Source organism: Nyctereutes procyonoides, unplaced genomic scaffold (genome assembly GCF_905146905.1).
Source record: "Nyctereutes procyonoides isolate TBG_1078 unplaced genomic scaffold, NYPRO_anot_genome, whole genome shotgun sequence".
Lineage (NCBI taxonomy): Eukaryota > Metazoa > Chordata > Mammalia > Carnivora > Canidae > Nyctereutes > Nyctereutes procyonoides.
Window position 1 is genome coordinate 25,086,729 of NW_026575037.1, and position 16,898 is coordinate 25,103,626.

Sequence of the window (16,898 nt, forward strand, 5' to 3'; positions counted from 1 at the left end):
GATCGGAGGCCCATGTCAGCAGTGGACTCTGGCCAAGAAGGTTGGCTGTGGCCGTGACCTGGGATGTGGGGCCGTGGCTTGTAAGGCCACCAGGCCTTCCTGGGCTACGGGGCCCCAGCCAGTGGAAGCGGCCACCGACTTCCAGGAGCATCCACATATTCTCCACGACGGGCCCCTCTTCCCCCTGGGCCCAGGCTCCCAAGCCCACCATGAGCGGGGCTCCTGGGAAATAGAATGGGGAAGAGGGAAGAATAAGGAGAAGAAGAGTAGGACAAGTTTCACCCCCGCCCCAAAAAGAAAAAGACAAGCAGGGGCCAGGTGCCAACGTCCTGGGCCTGGAGACTTTAATGTCCCGCTGGCGGGAGTGGCCCTCCGCCAGACACACTGGCAGGGACTGGCCCTGTTTGAATGACATTAGAAGCTCCATCCAGCCGGGCCTCTTGCTGCTGGGGGGAGGGCCTGTCCACCCGCCTCCTCCTGAGCACCCCTGCTCAGCCGGGGCCGCCGACGCGGAGCCTTCTCGGCCCAGCACCCCCTCCCTCTCCGGTGGTCATGGCAGCCCTAAGCCACGCTGCTGCGGCGTGGGCCTTCACTGCCTGGGGGGCACCAGGGTCTCCCGGGAGCCCAGATGCAGGTCAAGGCTGCCCAGCGAGGACCCGCGGCTCTGGCGTCCCAGCGCACCGGCCCGGCCCTCTGGGGACTCTTGTTTCTTGAGCAGCTCTGTTGCCGCCACCTCCACGTCCTCGGGTTCCATCCGGCAGGCGTCTGCCAGGGCCTGGCCCGTCGCCATGACGAAGCTGGCATCGGCCGCCAAGGTGTCCAGGCCTCCTCGGACCAGAGCCTGCGGGAGGACGAAGGCGGGGTGGGCCCTCCCGGGGAGCAGGCGTGGGGGCCGCCTCTCCTGGCCAGCCCGGGCCACCCCCGAGAGCAGCCCATGCTCCATCCCGTCGCCCCCCTCACCTCTCGAACCAGCCGGGCCGTAGCTGGGGTCGGGCACCTGCAGCCACTCTCCGTGGGCCTCCTGCTGGGGGGCGCTCCCTGAGGCAGAGACCCCGGCGGGGGGCAACTCCGCTCCTCGGGCAGGGGACGCTCCGGCCCGGCACACTGCTCCGAACGCACGAAAGCAAAGACCCCAAGGGGGATGCTGGAGCCCACTGGCATCCAGGGAAACTCCAGCTCTTCAGAGGAAGCCCGAGCCAAGGCCCACAGGGAGGGCACGAGCCAGCAGCCCGGCCGTCCCGTTGCTAACGGCAAAGTGGCACCCTTCCTCCCTGGAGACTTCCTTCCCAGGCCTCTGCCCCGTTACCTGGCAGGGGGCGGGAGGCGCCTGGGGTCTGGGCATCTCTCTCTGGGTCCTCTGTCCTTTCAGCTTTTCCACACAGGGCCTGCCATGGGGTCCTGTGGGCAAGATGCCGCAAGGGCAAGAGGGGCTGCTGACGACCGCCAGGGACCCCGAGTCCACAGGGCTCCGCTCAGCCCGGCAGCCGGGCCCCGAGAGCTCTTGGAGGGCCTCAGGGCGGTGGGAGGCGCAACGGGGGTGTGTGCACATGCCGAGGCCCAGTCACCCCTGGGCCGGGCAGGACCCTGCGCTGTCCCCTTGCACGCACGCCCCCTGGGCAGCAGGGCCCTCCTGTCCACTGAACTCGAGCATCCTCCAGGCTCCTGGTCACACCCAGCAGTCTGAGGCCTGCTGGGACACTGCCACCATCTCTGAGGGTCCCGGGCCCAAGGGGTCAGTGTGTCCAGGGGCGGTCCTTCGGGATGTGTGGGGTGCAAGTTTCCTGGGGTGCTCCCTTCCCACCTCACTCAGGTACCTAGAGGGCACCTCTGTCCTCTTCCTGGATGAGGAGGGGGCCCTGACGACTCGTCCATCCCAGCCCAGCTGGCTCCCATCACGACGGGCGCCCAAGCCTCAAGTATAAGAGGAGAGCGAGGCTCCCCAGGCCTCTCTGGGGGGAAGGCTCAGCTTGTAGGGTGCACCGGAAAGACTGACCCAGGACCCTCCGGGGTTGGCTCAAGGCTCCTCTGGCAGCAGGCGGCTCTGGCTCTCCAGGGAACTCCCTCTCGTAGCGGATGCTGAAAGGGAAGCCAGGCTGGTGAGCCAGAGCAGGCCTGCGTCTCCCGCCATCCTGCCCTCTGTGCTCCCAGGCATCCTTCCCCTCCGGGTCTGGACCCATCGTGGGTGTCGTCTTGACTCCAGGGCTGCTGCTCCCACCGCTCTCTGCCCAGCCGGTCCCGGCTCTCTTAGAGAAACAAGGCAAATACATCCCCTCCTCCTCTCCTTTGCTCGACGGATGCCCTTCCCTGTACCCTTCCCACATCCTGTTCATCTTCCGAGGCCCAGCCTCACAGCCCCTAGGACGCTGGCTCTCAACCTCGGTGGCACGCTGGGTCAGCTGGGGAGCTTTAAACACTAGCAGTGGGTGCGTCCCATCCCCAGAGTCTGCGGTGAGGCCCCGGGCACTGCAATTTTGGAAGCTCCCTAGATGCTCTAGTGCTCAGTGGAGGCTGAGAAACATTGCTTAGCCCTCTTCTAGGCCTTTCCAGCGCCTGGCGATCAATACTCCTGCATTCCCAGGGCACCTGCTCTTTGTGATTATTTGGTCGCAGTCACATCACAGGACAACATCTTCCTAGAGGACGACAGTCCTTTCAGGGCCGGGCTCAGGACTGATGCCTCTGTGTTCCCAGAGCACCTGGCACCACGGGGTCCCGGGGCACAGGTGCCCTTCCAGCCCTGTGGGTCTCTGAGGGGAAGGGGGTGCAGGCAGCCCCGGCCGCGGGGAGTAGCTGCTCGCCGGGTGTCCGCCCTGTCCTGCCCGTGTCTGACGGCGCGTGGCTCTTGCCTTTCCAGGTCTCAGAGGCCTCCCGCCACCTGGCCTCCTCTCTAGAACAGAAGCTCTGCTTGGACCTCAGTCCACAGGTGCTGGTTTACGAGAAGCTCCCCCACGCATCCTGCTGTCTTTCACGATACTCATAATCACAGATTGTATTTCGTCTACAGCTCAGGCTGGGAGAGAGAGGGCCCGCTCAGCAGTGAGATCTCCCCGGGACCCAACTGCAACAGCTCAACTTTAATCTTCCACAGTTTTTCACACCAGCGCCCTCTTCCTAACCTACTTCGTTCCGTAGGTCCCAGCTCCTAGACCGGCGGCAGATGATGGAGAGGAACCCAGGGCATTTGTGCCGCTGCTGCTCTCTGCCGGCCAGAGGAGTCTCTGCAGTCCAGGCCTAGCCTCTTGCACTTAGGTGCAGGATGGATGGATCCAGAAGGACACAAAGGCAGCCAAGCCAAAGACAGTCTATGCATTTTAGGGTGCCCCATCCAAGAGAGCCTGGAACCCTCTAGCCATGTTTTCCCAGCCCGACCCCAGTACCCCGCCATCCAAAGCTGGCTGTTGCTGCCCCTACCTGGAAAACACCTGGCTGTTGCTATGGTCGCTGTTGTCATGGGCAACGTTGGCATTGGCATTGTTGGTATTGGCACGAGCAAGGGGGTTGGTTCTAGGATCTTGAGGGAAATCCTCCAAGAAGACGGGTGATTCCAGCTCTTCCATCTCTATCTCAGCAAACTGGAGGGGTCTCTGGTTGGCCATGACAGGGGGCAGGGAGTTGGTCCTTTCCAGGAAGTTGTCCACCTGGCCAAAGAGGCCTCCGGTCCTCTAGGAGCAAGGAGGAGAGCGTCAGGGCTGGGGACAGTGACTGGGGGATGAGAGCTGAGCGTGCATGAGGACTGCCATCCTGGGAACGAGTGATGGATTAGAAGACAAATCCCGTAAGGCCAGAGGAGAATGGACTGGGCTATAGGGTCAGAGAAGAGATCATCCCCCTTCAATGAGTTCTCAGCTGAGTGAGGTAGACAGGACGCATCTAGGGAACTACGTAGGAGACACAGACATCCAGATGGGGAAATCCCTTCTCATGGAAAGAACACCGGATTGGGAGTCTGGGGACCCCCTGGTTCTAGTCCCACCCCTAAAACTAACTTGCTGAGTGATATATCATCTCTTTGGGCTGCCATTTCCTCAGGGATAACCCCAAAAAGTTTTAACTGGTTGGTCTTAAAGACCTTTTGGTTCCATAGTGTCGTAAAAAACACCAGACAGAGCTAAGGATTGAGGACCAGTGTAACTGGAAGCGGGCAGGGCATGGGGTGATGAAGGGATTCCAAGAGGTGAATGCCGACCGGGGCTTAAGGGGTGGTGAGGACAGGCGTGAGGCTTGGTGGAGGGAGGGAGGAGGGTACGATTGTATTCAGCAACTGCAGTAGGTTGGGTCGTTGACTCTGAGTCCCAAGAGATGTGGGCTGTGGGTGTCTTTGGTTTCCAAATTCCCCACCTATAGGGCTGGGCTCCTGGCCCTTGTTTCCCTGGGCGGTTGCTGCTCCCTGTGCCTAGAACACGTGGCACGGTCACAGCCTTCACTCACCCGGAATATCCCTTCCTCCATCGCAGCCTCCACCATGGCTCTCTCCAGCTCCTCTTCAGCTGTCAGGTCTCCTGAGATGGTACGGCGGATCTCTGGGGCTGCCTCTTCCTCAATGGTCCGCAGTCCAGCCTGGGGACAGAGGTTCAGTGACCCCTCCAGTCTAGTAGGGGAGACCACACTGCTTCCCATGGCCTCGCTCATTTCTAGCCCCAGCTCCAGCCCCACTCTCTCCGGGATATTCAATGTCTCAGGGCTCCCCGAGGCCAGCAGGTCCTGCTCTGACCCCCGGGATGGCCCAAACCCTAATGGCTCCCAAGGAGTCTTCTCTCAACCTCATGGGTGATTTTACACCCTCCCGGGCCTCCAGGTAGAAAGATCTTTTTACTCAGCACAGTCTTCTAGACAAGTGATCTCTTTTGACTGGTCATGCCATTAATATAATTTTTTTGAGTTGACCAAAGCAATGGGACGATCTAAGACCAGCGTCATTTGATAGCAATGAGAACACAGCATCATTTCTGTCCGAGACGTGTATCCTAAACGTATCATGAGGAAACATGACATGAACTCAGACTGTAGGATCCTGGTAATAATCTTCAAAAGGGTCAAGGTCATGCCAAGAAAAGCTGGGGAACTATTCTGGATGGAAGAGTCTAAAGGGAAATAAAAACTAAACGCTTTGCGTGAACCCGGATCGGATCCTCTTCCTACGAGGGACGTTACTGGGACAGCTGGTGAAATTCATATGAGGCCTGAGGATTTGATGATAGGAAAGTCCCAAAGTTAATTTCCTGACTCTGGGGCTTGCCTTGCCCAGAATCATGGTCATGTAGGAGAATTATGGAGAACGTTCTGGGTTGATAGAACATTATGTTGGGAATTACCCTCAAATGGTTCCGAAAAAAAGGGTGTTTGTCTTACACATGCAAATTCTAAACCTGTGAGATTATTTTAAAGCAAAAACTGCAACTGAAATACGTTTTTGAGCACACAGCCCAAGTGCATGTATATTTCCGAATTAACACCAAAAAAAAAAAAACAGAAATAAAAAACAGAAGAGGTGAAACAAAGTTCTAAATTTCTTTGCATACCAGGGGATCATTTTAAGGGCTCAAATCTCTCTTTTGAACAAATCCCGTTTCTTTTGGTCCTATTATCTAGAGATGGAGGAGCGCCTGGCTCTTCTCCTCTCTCACCCTGGCTCCCTCCTTCCCTCTGTGCCTCCATCACTGGCCTTCAAGGACACGGAGAGGGAGCTGGAGCCTGGGGACTTGGCTCAGTGGAGTCCCTTGGAGTTCAGGGTGGGCTTACCTGGATCTGTATGGTGTCCTTCTTGGGCCGATACCCGTAATATTCTTCCTGGCGCTTCATGAACTTACGGAAGTGCTCCTGGATGAGAAACGTGGCGTAGAACTTCCCTACAGTCACCTCATCATCTGCAGAGGAGCCAACAAGGGATGTCCTGAGGGTGGGCAAGAGTCTGCACCCGGTTCCGAGTGGGAGCCAGGGGTGGGCAGGACCGGGCCAATCAGGACTCTCCTTTCTTTGCTGACTTGGACAGTGGGCGCTTTGCATCCTAAGGCTGGTTCCTGCCCTGATGGCCACCCTGGGGTCTATCCAAGGTATTTACAAAGGGTTGGGGGCCATTCTCAGATTCCCACGGGGCTTCCCGGAGAAGTCCCTGGTCCCCTTTGCTCAGCTGCTCCGGGACTCTGGTCTCCCAAAGCAGTACCCACCTCCTATTGGAGGAATGACCTGGTCCAGGAGCTTCATGCTGGTTCTCTTCCAGATCTTCTTGATGATGGCCCTCAGCTCCTCGTTGGCCTGCTCAAAGTTACCTGGGGGCAAGGGACGGGCAGAGGCGGCCCTCAAGTCCCCCAGCCCAAGTCAACGGCACTTGACAAAGCCACCTAGGCTTCTCCGAACACCTCCCTCAACAAACATTGCCTGAGCTTTTGTTTGTGTGGTGCGTGGGTTTTGGCAGCTGCTGTGCTAAGCACGGGCAATGGGGGGTGGGGGGACGGGCATCACCGTAGCCCTGGGGCCACACAACCCCGGGGCCGTGCAGCCACTCTCCACGAGCCTTGGCTTCCTGTGGTCGCAGTGGCTCCCTTTGCGGGCTGTCTGCGGCCCCCTCCCGCCCCCCGCCCCATGATCCTTTCCAAGGACCCCCAGGCAGCCGTCCTGCTGCTGACCTCGGTCCCTCCAACCCTGCCTCTTGGCCCTCCTCTCCTTGCCCCCCAAGGGAGCCTGCCCTGTGGCCCCTCTGATGCCTTCGGGACGGCTCTGAGATGGCCCAGCCCTTGGTGAGGGCCCGGAACACGCCCAGGGCCCCCGCGGCCGCTCCCCGCTCCCAGCTTCCAGCAACCCCAGGCTTCCGGCTCTGGGCTGGGTACCTGGGGGTCAGGGGAGCTGGGCGCGGCCTGCCCGGGGCAGCATGGGGGGCCCTCTGCGCCGCCGGACCACTCGGGGGGCCCCCACCCCTGCGCTGTGCTGCTCCGGCCCCAAGCAGACCCCTAGGGAAGCTCCGAGCTGCGCCCTGAGGGAGCGGCCAGGCCGGGTCCTCCTCCACTCTTCCTCTGAGGATCCGCTTGGGCCCGGGCGCACCCTCGGGAACAAGGGGCGCAGCCGCCCAGCCAGCCCTCACCTTCCGTCTTGATCTTGAGGGCCGTGCGGACCAGCGCGAAGAGCGTGGCGTTGAAGGTGACGGTGCCGTCGCTGTTCAAGGGCATGTTCATGCCCACCAGCCGCTGTGGGGGGAGCGCAGGGTCGCGCTGCCAACCGGGAGGGGCTGGGCCGGGGCCGGGGTGCGGGGGATTCGGGACGCCCTTGGCGAGGGCACGCGTGGGGACTCCAGGCCCTCAGCCAGGGACCCGGGCCCGGGAGCGGACGGCTCGAAAATGACTCCTCAGCGGGCCTCAGCCCCCCGTCCCAAGGGCTCCAGACCCCGCCTTGCTCGGGGGCGCCGTCCCGGCAGCGCTGGTTACCTTGCAGGCCACCCGGTGTGGGCAGAACTTGCCAAAGCCCAGGGGGGGCTGGATGCGTCTCAGCAGCGTCACCACATCCAGGTGTTTGATTCTGCCCCTGCAGGGGGACACACAGCCGAGGGTCCCCGCAGCCCCCAGACCTCGTCCCGCTCAGAGAAGAGCCCAAGGGGGGCAGCCAGGCCGCACAGGACGCTGCCTATTTACTAAGCGGGTTTGGGAAGTAGAAGCTGAGCCCCCTCTTTAAAGAAGGAACAATGTTTGGGTTCATAGGTTGGTGCGAGGGTTAAATGAGATGTCGTACGCAGTGCACAGCGCCTGACGCCGGGGCAACATCCGTCAAATATGAATTGTTACCCCTTTAGAAAGAAAGTAAAGCAGTAGCGCTTCCCCAGGTTTAACCCCCAGGCCAATGCCCCGGGGACGAGCTCAACAGGCAATGGGGATCCTGACTCGGTGAGTCTGGGGTGGGCCGGGTGGCTCTGGGTTTCTGTCAAGCTAGGACGCTGTTGGTGGGTGGCCTACAGCTCCGGTCAGCCAGGGCCTGCTGACGTACTGGGTTCCTTGCTCCTGGATGGTCCCAGCAGAAGCTGGACGACCATTTTCCAGGAAAGCCGAGGGGTTTTCAGCCCTGGGGGGCTTCAAGGGTGGGCTCCCTTCCAACCCTAAGAGACTCCCAATTTTCTGATCTGGGACCTCAGATAATAAAGGGAGAAGAAGCCCACTCATTCTTGTGAAGCTGGAGAGGGACTCCCGATAGGACAGTAGGGCGGGGTGGAGGATGGAAGAGGGGACAGCTGCGGGGGGCCCTACACAGAGCTGGTGCAGACGGGACTCACTTGGCTTCCGGGTCATACTCTGCCCAAATGGCCTTGAACTCATCCAGGTGATGAGGGCCCAGGATGGACCAGTCCCGTGTGAGGTAGTCAAAGTTGTCCATGATGACAGCTACGAAGAGGTTGATGATCTGCAAGAGGAGAACCGAGGGCTCCCACCGTGGAAAAGCAGGGGATGATGGGAGTAGGGTGGGGGCTGGGAGGTGTCTACTGGGTAAGGGGGCCAGAGTGCCCTCCTACCCGGGCCCTTCACTGCAGCCCTTCTGAACCACCTATGTCCCCCCCAAGTCCCTCCCTGTCACACCCCCGTGCTCCTGCACAGTCAGTGCCCTGTGCCAGGGACCTGGGTGCTCGTCCTTTAAAACCCAGCTCAAGGGGCTCCTGGGTGGCTCAGTGGTTGAGCGTCTGCCTCCGGCCCAGGGTGTGACCCCGGGGTTCCAGGATTGAGTCCGGCATTGTGCTTCCTGCATGGAACCTGCTTCTCTCCCCTGCCTGTGTCTCTGCCTCTCTCTCTGTCTCTCATGGATAAATAAATAACATCTTAAAAAATAAAAAAATAAAACCCAGCTCCAGTGCCTGCAATCTCAGCCTCTTGCCCCCTCCCTAGAAACATGATCCCCCTCAGTGTCCCACCGGGCCGGCCCCATTACTGCTCTTGCCTTTTCAGTGTAGAGCGAGCGCCCCTTTGAGCGGCAAGACTTGCTTGCACGGACTCCCCCAGGTACCCAGCGGGCTCCTTCAGGGCCACGCGGGGTCTTAGCGTGTTGCCGCCCTCTGCACTGAGCCCAGGGCCGCACGGGCGCTCACCCAGCAGTTTTGACCACGTACCGGAAGGAAAAAAGAGTGAAGGAAGGACAGACCCATGGATGCCACTGGCTCTTTGCCTTGCACAAGGACAGACAGCCGTCCCGGAGTCTCAGAACCATCTGTGCTGTTTCCAGCCCCACAGGGACGCACCCCCTCAGTGGGGCCACCTTCTCTTCAGATGGGTAGGGAGGGGCAGGTGGCTTTATTGGGAGCCCCTATCCGTTTAGGACAGAGCCCCACTCTGATTCTTTTGGTTTCTAATCGCTAGCCAACCCCCCGGAGCATGATAAAGCCCTCAAAGCCGGGCGCCACCCAGGATGACCGGAACGAGGGCCCATCTAGGCCGAGCGTCCTCTCTCCTGCGTCCCCGAGGCCAATCCCCGAGACACAGAAGCCGAGCGGGAAGGGGAGGGCGGACCCCGGGGGCCGGCTCACCAGGAAGGCGCACAGCATGTAGAAGCTGATGAAATAGTAGTAGGCGAAGTTGGTGCCGCACGTGTACTCCTCGCCCGGGGCGTAGTCTGACTCGGGGTCGCACAACTTGCCGTAGCTGCAGGCCAGCAGGATCTCCTGCCACGCCTCCCCTGTCGCACACCTGGACGGCACAGGGTCCCGGTGGCCTGTCTGCTCTCGGGGAGCGCCCCCAAGCCCCTCTGCACACATTCCCGTCCCCTGCCCGCCCCCGAAGGAGGCAGTGCAGGTCCCTGGGTTCACCAAGCAGCTCCGTGTGAGGCGGCCCTCAGTTTCCCCTCTGTGCCGCGGCTCCACTGCTCCCTACGGGGCACTAGGAGTAGGAGCTAAACTATAGGAAAGCGGTTTCTTAGCTGCAGGGACAAAGTCAACCCATGCCTCATGTCACCAGTGGGGGACCGCAAGGGAGGGCTGTGCCACCCATCGCCCCCAAGAAGGGATGTGGGGCCCCAGCTCCTGCTTCAGGGGGATGTGGTTGGGGCAACATGCCATACCCCACGTGGGGACCTGTGATGTCATTTTGGGGCCCGGGGGGGGCAACATGAAGATGTGGGGCCACTTGTTTGAAAATGAATTTAAAAACGGCATCGGTTGGGGTGCCTGGGTGGCGCCTCAGTTAGCGTCTGCCTCTGGCTCGGGTCATGATCCCGGGGTCCTGGGATCGAGCCCAGCATCGGGCTCCCTGCTCCGACGGGACCCTGCCTCTCCCTCTCCCTGTCTTGTGTTCTCTTTCTCCCTCTGTCAAATAAATAAAATCTTTTTTAAAAATGGCACTGGGTGCGGAATGGTGAGCACAGCTGACTTCCATAAGCGATGGGACATTTCGAGGCTGCACAGGCCACAGGGCCAGGAAGGGGACCCCACCTGCAGGGCCTTGGGGGGTGGGCGGGTGGGGACGGGGTGGGGGCAGCCCGAGACGCTACCTGAAGAGCAGTAACACAGCTTGTGGGAAAGTCTGGAAGTTGTTGTTCCGGTTTATCTGGGTCCCGTCCACCATGGCGATCTTCCCAAACATCTGCGAATCACGGAAGGCTCCCACCTCGGCTCCTGGACCAGCGTCCCCTCCGCCCAGGCCCCGCCATCCTCTCCCACCTGCCCTGCTCCCCTCCTTCCCCCCTCCCGCCTCCAAACCCCCTTCACCGCAGGCCACAGTCGACCCGAAGCCAAATTAATTGGATTATTTTCAAGGCTGGGTGAAGCTCTTCCCATCAAGCCAAAGGAAAGCAGGCGGACAGGTTTTCCCAGCACAAGCCAGCTTAGGGACTCAGCATGGAGAGCGGGGGGAGAGGCTGGCCAGAGGGTCGACTGAGACCACCTGAGGCTCTTATCGGGTGGCCCCTGCTGTCCACCGCGCCCTGGGTTGCTCCCAGCTGACCAGCTGCAGCCCCCGGGGGTAGGGTACCCACGTCCTTCCCGTTGTGCCTCTGACACCTGGGTGGCCAGGACGGGGAGGGTCCTGCCTCCAGGCTGAGGAGGCCTCCCTGGGGTCTGCAGACACCCTCCTCTCACTTGGCCAAGATCCCTCCCTGACCTGGGCCCACCTGCCTCTCACCTGCATGCCGATGACGGCGTAGATGAAGAAGAGCATGACGATGAGCAGAGCCACGTAGGGCAGGGCCTGGGGGCGAGGAGGGAGGGTCACCTTCCTGCCCCCCCTCGGCCCCGAGCTCACTGCGCCCTGTGGTCACCCCGGGGCTCTACCCTGGGCTGACCCAGGTGAGACCAGGCCCTCCAGCCCCTCCAGGCTGCAGTGGGGACTGGCCGGGACCCCGGCCAGGTGGGCTGGGCAGACACACCTGAAAGGACTTGATGAACGTCCACAGGAGAGTGCGGACTCCCTCTGCCCGGCTCAGCAGCTTGATCAGCCTCATGACCCGGAACAGGCGGAAGAAGGCGCTGGAGATGCGGGCGCTCTCGTCTGGGTCCTGCGGGCCAGCAGCCCCAGAGGTCAGTCTGGAGGTGGCCCCTCGGAGGGGTTGGGAGCGGGCGGGGCGGGAGGGGCGACGTGTGTGTGTGTGTTGGGGCGGTGTCCCTGGTGGGGGGCCAGCCCCGCTCGTGGCCCCTGCTGCACACCAGCGCCCCATCATCCTCGGGCCCGGGAGGGAGGTGGGCCAGGCGGGCCGCAGGCCCCTTCTCAGGAGAGGCAGCCGCGGGGGAGGCTGCAGCCAGGCCCCTGCCTGCCCTTCGGGGGCTCCTGCCTCCTCTCACCTCCTCAAGCTGCCACTGAGCAGAGGACACTTTCAAGGCAGTCGCCCTGGAGCGAGGCTGCTGTGTCACCGTCTATTGAACACGGCCACCCGCCCCCCCAGCACGTGGCTGTCCTAAGCCAGGCGAGCCTCGCCCTCGACACCCGGATAACCCTGGGAGGGGAGAGCCCCGCCAGGCTTCCCGCGTCCCCAAAGACCTCGTGCCAGCGAACTGTCACTGAGGTCCTGTGCCGGCCAGCAGTCGCGGTGCTCGCTGGGCGCTCCCGTCTGGGCAGAGGGGGCCAGCGAGACCCCTCACCCCCTGTCCCACGGTATCCATGCACCTTCGGCCCCGCAGCCCCGCCCCCGCCCTCGGCCGGACCCTCCGGGGAGCCTGCTCTAGGGAAGGAAGCCTCGGTGCCGGCCCCCCCATGCAAGCCACGGCCAGGCGAGAGCATGCAGGCTGCAGGGCGGAGAGCTGGCGGGCGTGCTGGGCAGGCTCATGCAGCCCGGAATTACAACGTTCCCGCAGCCTCCACCCAGGCAATACAGTCCTCCGCTGGAGGCCAGGAAAGTCTGTGGAGAGAAGAGACCAGGGGAGGGGCAGGGGAGGGGAGGGGAGAGGAGGGACACAGGGGGAGGGGGCGGGTGAGGACAGGTGTCAGAAAGGACACACAGAAGAGTTAAAAGAGAGAAAAAGAGCGGCAGGGGATCGAGACCCCGAGGGGCTGCCAACGGGGGGCAGGTGGGGGGTGTGAGGACGAAGCTGTAGGGGCGGTGAGGCAACAGGCTGGGGGCAAGGGAGCACGAAGAGGAGGGAAGACCAGACGGGGACAGGTCCCTGCCATGTGCGGGACGTGCCCACAAGGCCCCGGGGCTCGGGTTCCTCCCGTGTGTCTGGGTTAGGTGGTGCTGGGGGCGTCCCTGGGGGCCCTGCTCATCACTCACACCCCTGCACCCCTGGGTCCAGGGAGCCTGCCAGCCCCTGCGCCCCCGAGGCCCTCGGGGAGGTCTGGGGCCCCCACCACAGCTGTTTCTCCAGCACCCCCGGCCCTCGAGCGTGGCCGAGGCCTCCCCCTGGTGCCCAGGCTCTTAGGTCCGGTGTTGCCGGTGCGAGAGCGTCCCTGTCTCTGGTGACTCTGAGCTTCGCCCCTGGGCCGCCTCTCAGGAGAAACCTTAATTCGGGACAGGGGACGTCCCTGCTCTATCTTCCAGCTGTTTGTGGGTCGACTGGTTCCCGGGACACCGGCTTCCCCACCAAGCAAGCTTCCCACACCGTCTTGGGGCAGCTTTCCCCGGGGCCGCTGCTTCCCAGGCCCGCCGGCATTATCAGAACCGCACGGAGAACTTACTAGATTCCTTCGCCGGGTCCCCACCCAGGCCAGTTAAGTCAGCTTCTGGGGGGGGGCGGGGTGGGGGTGGGGGTGGGGGGCGGCTTCCAGACCTTTAAGTGCATCCCAGGTGATTTTAATATGCGGCCCAGGATGACGACCAGTGTCGTAGCCCTGACGGCCAGGACGGCCGTGTCTGAGTCACGGCGGAAACAGAATCAAACCAGAAACTCATTGCCTCGTGGGTACCAGCCACATTCCAAGTGACCGTGTGCACGGGGGCGTCTGGAGGCCACTGTCCTGGACGGGGCAGGTTCCTGCCGTCGCCGAAAATGCTACCCGAGTGTGGCCCCTACTCAGCTCCCCGGCTTGTATGTCGGGACCATAAACCAATATTTAAATTGTAAAGCCCTAAGGTGACTTCAGGGAAGCGTCGCTGGTACACCCAGAGGCTCCTCCACCAACAAAGAGGCGTTTTGAGGGATCCGGGCCTCCCCCGCACAGACCTCAAGCCTCTGCAGGTTTGGGCTGTTTATGTGCGTTCTCTCTTCTAACTGAGCTTTCCGGCCACGGGGCCTTCGGGATGCTCTTCCCCAGTGGAAACTGGACGTCCACGGGAGTACGGGACACCCACGAACCCACCCGGGCTGGGCTGGTTTCGCCAGGACCCGCCGGGCCGGTGCTCGGCACCACCCTCGCGGGATCGGAGCGGACGGGTCTTTCCGTGGCCTCGGGGGTGAAGAGGACTCCCAGGCCAGGCCCTCCCCGGAAGGTACTGCTCCCGCCAGGGCTTAGAGCCTAAGGGAATCCCAGGCTGAGGGCCCCTTGCTCTTAGGTCCAGACTTTGCCTCAGCCGTACCCCCGGCTGCCCCCACCTCCCTGCCCCCTTTCAGGTGTCCCTTTGGGCCACCCCCCCACCTCTCCACCCACCATGGGGACATGGGGATCGCCCCTGGCCTGGCTGGGTCTGAAGCGCCCATCATCATCATCGGGCAGCGGGCAGCTCAGAAGGCAGCCTACACCGGGGCGAGGCCTCTGGCTTTGGGGCTCGCCCCCAGCCCCCCCTCCCCAACCAGAAGCCTGCGTGGCCTGCGTGGCCGGCTCAGAAGGCTGGGTGCTCTTCACGGCGCCCCTCCCGCGATACAATTCTCGGATCTCTTCCTCCCTGCCCCGTGCCCCCCTCTTTCACTCCGTAGTGACCCCCCGCCCCCCGCAGCTTCAAATCTGCTGACCTCCGAAGACCTCCAACGTGGGGACCCCTCTGGCCGCACCCCCTTGCTGCCCTCAGTGCTGTTCCTCACCCCCCGGGCGCTCATGCCCCTACCCCACTCCTCCTGGTCCAGCTCCTGGGGCCACACGCCTCCCCGCCCAGCCTGGGCCCTCGTGTGCCCCTTTCCACAGTGCCCGCAATGCCCTTGCTCCGCCCCGAGCCGCTCCACCCCGTGTGCCAGCCGCAGGACCACGCCCGGTGTCCCGTTTCCTCCCGCAGGCTCCCGGGGTCACCGAGCATGACTCCAGGGTGAACCTGAGCTCACTAGGCCCCCCAGACCCCATCGTTCTTCCTGCGATGAGCTCATCACCTCGGTATTCCTCGCGGGCCAGCACCCGTCCTCGGGGCCACTCCCGTGGCTGCCCGGGATGAACCCCTCGTCCCTCCTCCCAGCCCCTGCTCCCTTGCGCCCTTCACCGTCCGTGCGGCCTCTGCTTACGCTCTTCCCCTTCCCGTGGTCTGACTCGTGTCCTTCGCTGTCGCCCCCGAACATGACCCCTTCCTCCACAATCTTCTCTCACGCGCTACGAGTTTCTCTCTGCGCCTGCGCTGTCCGTCGTCTCACTTTCCCTAAATTAATGCACACGCGCCACTGCCCAGCAGCTACCTCTGCTGAACGCCTTGCAAAAGCTCTTTTCCTGTGCTCACGCCCATTTCCCCCCACTTTCTGCTCACCGCTCCATCCTAATAAGTGGCTTCAACCCCACAGGCTACCGATGTGTCACCTTGTTCACGGAGGGCTTCCAAATTGCAAACCGAGTGGCCTTGCTGCCTTGAAGTCTGTGGGATCTCAACCCCTTGGCAGCTGGCTCCCTCCCTGCACCCCTCCCCGGGCTCTGACCATCCCCTCCACGCATCGGGGCCCAGCCCCTGCAGATGCAGCTGCTCCATGCAGAGTGACCCTGGGCTCCCCTCCTGCATTTCCAACGACTCGCTACCCATTCCCGCCTGTGCACCCGGCCGCCAACCCGCAGCCCCGGGACAGCATCTCGGGGAGTGCGTGCCCCCCAGCCTTTCCATTTGGGAGCCACTGAGCCACCTTGGACTCCTTCCTTCCTGCGGCCCCTGGTCGCCGTCACCAGACCTTGTTGCCCCTGAGCTTTTCTGTTCCTCTCCTGCCACCAGAGCTCCGACTCTCGACTCTCGTTGCTTTATGCCCACTGGCTTTGCGTCCCCTCTTGCTACCGCGGATGGACTGCGGCTTTCTTGCTCCAGCTTCTCCCCTGGGACACGGGTCCTAAGCCCTTTCGTTTATTCAAAGACTTTGCTCCTATAGCTACTTCCTCACTACCCGACATTTGCAGAGCCTGAGGATATGCTGCCGTTTCTCGAGTCTTCAAGCCCCCCCCGGCCCCCAGCTTCTGTCCTGTCTCTCTCAGCAACAAGACATCTCCAAGGAACTGTGCCTCCTTGCATTCTTTGCTCCCCCTCCCTGGTCTGCGGCAACTGGGCATTCCTCCCCCTAATTCCTACCAAGGTCCCCGTTGATTGCCCCTTTGCCAAAATCAAGTCAACGCCCAGTTCTCCTCCTTGACTCGTCTGCTCTCCTTGATCTCAGGGCACCAATCTCCTTCGCTTCCCGGGCCTCCCAGACTTTGGGCCCCTCTCTCTGAATACCCCCTCCCTTCTCAGCAGATGTCTCCTTCCTTCAAGATTTTATTTATTTTTTTTAAACATTTTTTTTAAAGATTTTATTTATTTATTCATGAGAGACACACAGAGAGAGAGAGAGGCAGAGACACAGCAGAAGGAGAAGCAGGCTCCATGCACTGGGAGCCCGACGTGGGATTCGATCCCGGGACCCGGGGTCACGCCCTGGGCCGAAGGTGGCGCTAAACCGCTGAGTCCCCCGGGGCTGCCCCCTTCAAGACTTTAAATACTATCTTCAAATCCGTACCTACTGCCTGCCCTAGGCCCTGAGCTCCAGACTCAAATCCCAGCCTACTTGGTGTCTCCATCCGGACACCTTGTAAGCCTCCTAAATTACCATGCCTAAAACAGATGGTTTCTGCCGCACGCCTGCTTTTCCAGCAGTTTCCATATCTCAGTAAAGGGCAGCTCCACGGATTGGACAAAAATCCTTGTAGTCACCCTCAATCTGTTTTCTCTCTCTCACTCTAAAAATCAAGGCCGTGTGCAAATTCTGTTAGCTCAACCTCCAAACGGGTTGGATGTGCCCTGACCCTTGCTAGGTCCACAGCAGCCCCGGTCACCTGTCATGGGTAATCATGCACCGCCCTCCCTGAGGACGCCCTGTGTCCCCCACAACTTGCTCTCGACACAGCAGCAGCCAGAGGGATCCTTTCAGAACGAAAACAGACCAGATTTCAGCCCTCGGAACAGCTCTCCTCTCTCTCAGAATAAAACACAAGCCCGTAACCACGGCGTCCAAGGGCCTAAGTGACGTGGCCGCCGCCTTCTGTCTCTGACCTCACCTCCACCCTTCCCCACTCCCGCCACAAGGGCCTCCTGCTATTCCACAACCTCTGGGCCTTTGCATTCACCCGTGTTTCTCTCTACGACGCTCTGTGCCGACACCGGGGTGGCTCTCCCCCTTGCTTTATTTAGGTTGTCGCCCAAATACA

General features: G+C 61.6%; 1 protein-coding gene across 1 annotated transcript in view; it reads right to left on the minus strand.

Moving 5' to 3' along the window:
• Positions 1-312: 312 nt before the first annotated feature.
• Positions 313-16,898, minus strand: part of CACNA1S (calcium voltage-gated channel subunit alpha1 S) — a 64,127-nt gene continuing 47,541 nt past the window's right edge. Inside the window, exons 29-44 of the mRNA XM_055319370.1 lie at positions 12,232-12,288; positions 11,323-11,451; positions 11,079-11,144; positions 10,450-10,541; positions 9,491-9,650; positions 8,252-8,379; positions 7,416-7,512; positions 7,076-7,178; positions 6,165-6,266; positions 5,740-5,864; positions 4,429-4,557; positions 3,412-3,662; positions 1,994-2,076; positions 1,307-1,398; positions 961-1,104; positions 313-841 (exon numbers count right to left, since the gene is read on the minus strand). Coding sequence (XP_055175345.1) covers positions 590-841; positions 961-1,104; positions 1,307-1,398; positions 1,994-2,076; positions 3,412-3,662; positions 4,429-4,557; positions 5,740-5,864; positions 6,165-6,266; positions 7,076-7,178; positions 7,416-7,512; positions 8,252-8,379; positions 9,491-9,650; positions 10,450-10,541; positions 11,079-11,144; positions 11,323-11,451; positions 12,232-12,288 — 2,010 coding nt within the window. The 3' untranslated portion in view covers positions 313-589. The remainder of the gene's footprint in view (positions 842-960; positions 1,105-1,306; positions 1,399-1,993; positions 2,077-3,411; positions 3,663-4,428; positions 4,558-5,739; positions 5,865-6,164; positions 6,267-7,075; positions 7,179-7,415; positions 7,513-8,251; positions 8,380-9,490; positions 9,651-10,449; positions 10,542-11,078; positions 11,145-11,322; positions 11,452-12,231; positions 12,289-16,898) is intronic.